This window comes from Aplysia californica, unplaced genomic scaffold (assembly GCF_000002075.1).
Source record: "Aplysia californica isolate F4 #8 unplaced genomic scaffold, AplCal3.0 scaffold00005, whole genome shotgun sequence".
Classification (NCBI taxonomy): Eukaryota; Metazoa; Mollusca; class Gastropoda; order Aplysiida; family Aplysiidae; genus Aplysia; species Aplysia californica.
In genome coordinates, this window is record NW_004797275.1 from 821,524 (window position 1) to 825,388 (window position 3,865).

The 3,865-nt window shown below is 42.7% G+C and overlaps 1 protein-coding gene across 2 annotated transcripts in view; it reads left to right on the top strand.

Annotated features, from left to right (window-relative positions):
• Positions 1–388: 388 nt before the first annotated feature.
• Positions 389–3,865, top strand: part of LOC106011244 (4-coumarate--CoA ligase 2) — a 6,602-nt gene continuing 3,125 nt past the window's right edge. For both annotated transcript variants that reach the window (XM_013080200.2, XM_035968767.1), the window contains exons 1-3: positions 389–717; positions 1,153–1,367; positions 2,241–2,476. In XM_013080200.2, coding sequence (XP_012935654.1) covers positions 427–717; positions 1,153–1,367; positions 2,241–2,476 — 742 coding nt within the window. In that variant the 5' untranslated portion in view covers positions 389–426. The remainder of the gene's footprint in view (positions 718–1,152; positions 1,368–2,240; positions 2,477–3,865) is intronic.

Genomic DNA, 3,865 nt, shown 5'->3' on the forward strand with positions numbered 1-3,865 from the left:
GACAGACTGAAACTTAAACACTGGAGCAGAGTGATAGAAAAATATTTTTAAATGACCGTTGAACAGTTTGTCAAGAGAATATGTTTCAAATTGTTTCCTTAAAACGTTTTTATCTCGGCCCACACTAATTTTTATCTCATTCTAATAATTGTTCTACAGCTTAAAATGATAATTATATTCCCAGTTTGAAGTTCCATTTTTACCTCCACATTGTGAGCAGGGATAACTGCATTTCGTCCACTTTCTCTCCCCCTATATTTTCATGCACACATGAAAGAGAATAGTCAATACAATTTTTGTCTTCCCTCGCCAACTCTTCTAATCTGGGCACATCCAAGTCCTGGCAGTGCTTATATTTACTTTATTTCTTCATAAAACAAGCCAGGTGAAGTTCTCTGGTGGCGTGTCCTAAACTGACCACTGACCATGGGCAGCACAATCTCCGGAATTCGGGATCACGACACGCTGTGTAAACGCCTCAAGTTTCTGGCCAACAACTTCCCAGACAGGGAACTCTTCATCTTCTACAACCACGGAATTCGTGACGTGTACACATCCAAAGAACTCTTCCAATTGGGAGGGAAATTTGCCGCCCTGCTCCGTCAGAAAGGTTTCCAACGTCATGACGTCATCGCCAACGCGTTACCGAACTCCCCTGAGCGAGTTGTCACTGAAGTGGGCATTATATTAGCGGGCTGTGTCGCAATGAACGCGCCGGTAAGACAACTGATTTGGTATTTGAACTGGACGTAGCTTCGTTTGTAAAGGACAATTATGGTACTTTAAACACGAAATCAAACAAGCTCGTACAATAGTGATGGTTTAACAAGGTTTTGTTGTTGTTGCTGTTTTTTTTCTTCTTTGTTTTCCTTAGCCTGCAAAGGTATCTGACTAAGTGTATTACAAGTCACAATTTTTTTCTGGGGACAGGGGAGGGGGTGGGTGGGTGGGTGTTGCTGCACAATCATTCAGAAAGGGCGTGGAAGGAGGAGGGGGAGGGGGGAAGTTTGGGAATATTGTGTTTTTGGTAATAATATAAAAGAACTTTTGCTCCTGTCGCACAACACTAAGCTCTGTTCGAATGTTAATATTAGGCTATCGTATGTGTCTAGAATTGTTTTTCCAAGTAACATTTTTTGTCCCCGTCTCCAGCTTCTCCTTGCAGACGGCTCTGACTTTTTCGAAGTGGCCAAGAAAGCTCGCTGTCGGGCTGTTGTGGCAGATATATACGACAAGGGCCCAGCTTCTACACTGTTCCTGCCCTACAACGGAGGAGCGACCAGCAGCTCCAAACGATTCATAGATCTGAACATTGACTCCGCCCCTGAACTGACGTCCGCCATTAATGTCTTCAGAGACGGAGATACGTAAGTGGGCACTGCGTCCTTGACTTGTGTCACATTTTAGAACATTATTGTGTGTGACATCGAGTGCAAGTCATGCACTGGTCATTATAATGAAATCGAAAAAATAAGATCACATAGACATACATCCGTTGATAGCAATTTTCATCGAGATTTTTAGATATTCTATTTGACACCTTTTACATGGATATCCATTTAGAAACTCATTTCCGCACGGAATTTACTGAAGAGCGTGGATTAAAGACGCACAAACTTGTTAATTTTGTAGTTTCCAAGGACTCTCCTGCTTTTGAAGTCACCAAACTTTGATGGCCATTTTTCTCTCTAAGTTAACCTCCATACCCAATCGCAAAGGTCCTGCTTTAACTTTCCAGTGTTGATAGGGGCGATGTACCTGTACAAATTCTACTGAATACTTGTATTTCATTGTTTCTTGTCCCCCCTCCCCACCCCAGGGCAGTGCTACTGACTGAAGTGTCTACGCCATTCCCAAAGGGGCGATATTAACATGTTCTTATGCACAGTAGAATTTTGAATGCTCATACTACTGTGCAGGAACAACATAGGGGGAACTGCTGCTTTTTCTTTCCTCATTCTTACTATTGTTATTTTTCCTCTATTTCTTTTGTATGTTTATCACTCTCTTTTGAACTCCTATTTTCGGGGTGCCTTGATAGTCGAAGCTGACTTGTGCTGATAAGGCTAGAGAGGTGAGCAGAGTAAGCCTGTTTCCCCTTTTGGACTTCTCTGTTCACAGCCACCCCTTGGTGCTCATATGACCTTATGCAGTTGCGAGCGGCGTAAAACCTTATTAAAACATTGTTTCCTGGAGGTTACATATCTTTCTAAAAAGTTAATCAACATTTCTTGAGACAGGAAAACCCTGCTGGAGGAACTGAGAAGCTGCGAATTGGACACGGTGTTCGAACCCTGTGAGCCTGACGACTTGGTCAAAGTGTTTACCACCTCTGGCAGCACCGGCTTCAGCAAGTTGGTATCCCAGACACATGACGTGGCCATCCACTCCTGGGAAGGTTATGTAGACTTTCTGGAGACTCAAGCACCAGTGAACGAGCTGGGCAATTATGGCTACTACAACGACACAGCGTTGGGTAGGTGGACATTCCCCCCTCCCTTTCCCCTTACTCCTTCTCTCTCTCTCTTCTCTCTCTCTCTCTCCCTCTCTCTCTCTCTCTCTCTCTCTCTCTCTCTCTCTCTCTCTCTCTCACACACACACACACACACGCATACAGTCTCACTCTCTCTCACATTCTCTCTCTCTCTCTCTCTCTCTCTCTCTCTCTCTCTCACACACACACACACACACACACACACACATACAGTCTCACTCTCTCTCTCTCTCACATTCTCTCTCTCTCTCTCTCTCTCTCTCTCTCTCGATCTCCCACTCTCTCTTTTTTTCTCACCCTCTCTGACAAGGAGGTAATAAACATGGACGCAAAATTAAATGTGAGTTGACCTCTGCCCGTTTGCAATTCGCTCTGACTGACATTTTGTCCATTGTTTTAATTCCCCGGCTACGATACATTTCTTTGAATCATATTTACCAGCAAGTTTTCATCATTCGTTTAACAACAGTAGGCGCACTCTACAGCCGCAGTGAGGATCCGTTTTTTTGTACCGTGGGTGTTCTTTTGCCAGAACATATATAGATCTAGATCTATACAGTAATGGTGCATTTTATGTATTTGAAAGGATTCTTGCACACTAATAGGGCCAATGTCACTAGAGCGTGTAGTATCATTGTGTTTAATCGTCGACATTCATTTATTGTTCTATTGTAAAGCGCCAAGAGTCTCCAGAGATTGGGTGATACAGAAATGTATAGACATTATGGAGAGCAATTATTGTAAACCAAATCCCCATATGAGACTGAACAATGTGTGTCATGACGTGGTGGAATCAGGCGCTCGTCAATTTTTGGTCATGTGGAGCTATTGGTATCATCTTAAAACTTGTTTAATTGTCTTGTTATAGGTGAAAAAAAATTCCCCATCCGTCTTGAATAGAAGTCAAGATATTTGAGATCGAAGAAGGTGGGGTCGCCCGGTTTCAAAGATAGAATTAGGGAGAAAATAGCGGCCAGAATTTGATTATTTCACAGCATGATAGTCCGTGGAAACTAAAAACGTACATTTTTTGTGCCTTTAATTAACTTTAAAAAAAATATAATCCATCTAGAAATGTGTTCTTAATTGGACAACGATGGTGTTGAGCCAAACAACAAAAATTCAATTAAAATAATTACCAAACTGGCAGAAAAATGTCAATATCTTCAATTTCAATATTTTGACTAGCGCCTGATTTCACCTATTTATGTTTTTAGCCATCAATAATCCGCTTCCGACTTGCTAGGCCTGTCACAGTTTCACCAGAGCCCCGTTTCGGGGTCACCCGGGTTCTCCTTCACGGCTTGCGTGACGCCTCAGTGGCATAAAGCCACACCGTACTTCGTTGAACCCAGCAATCCCATACTTTGT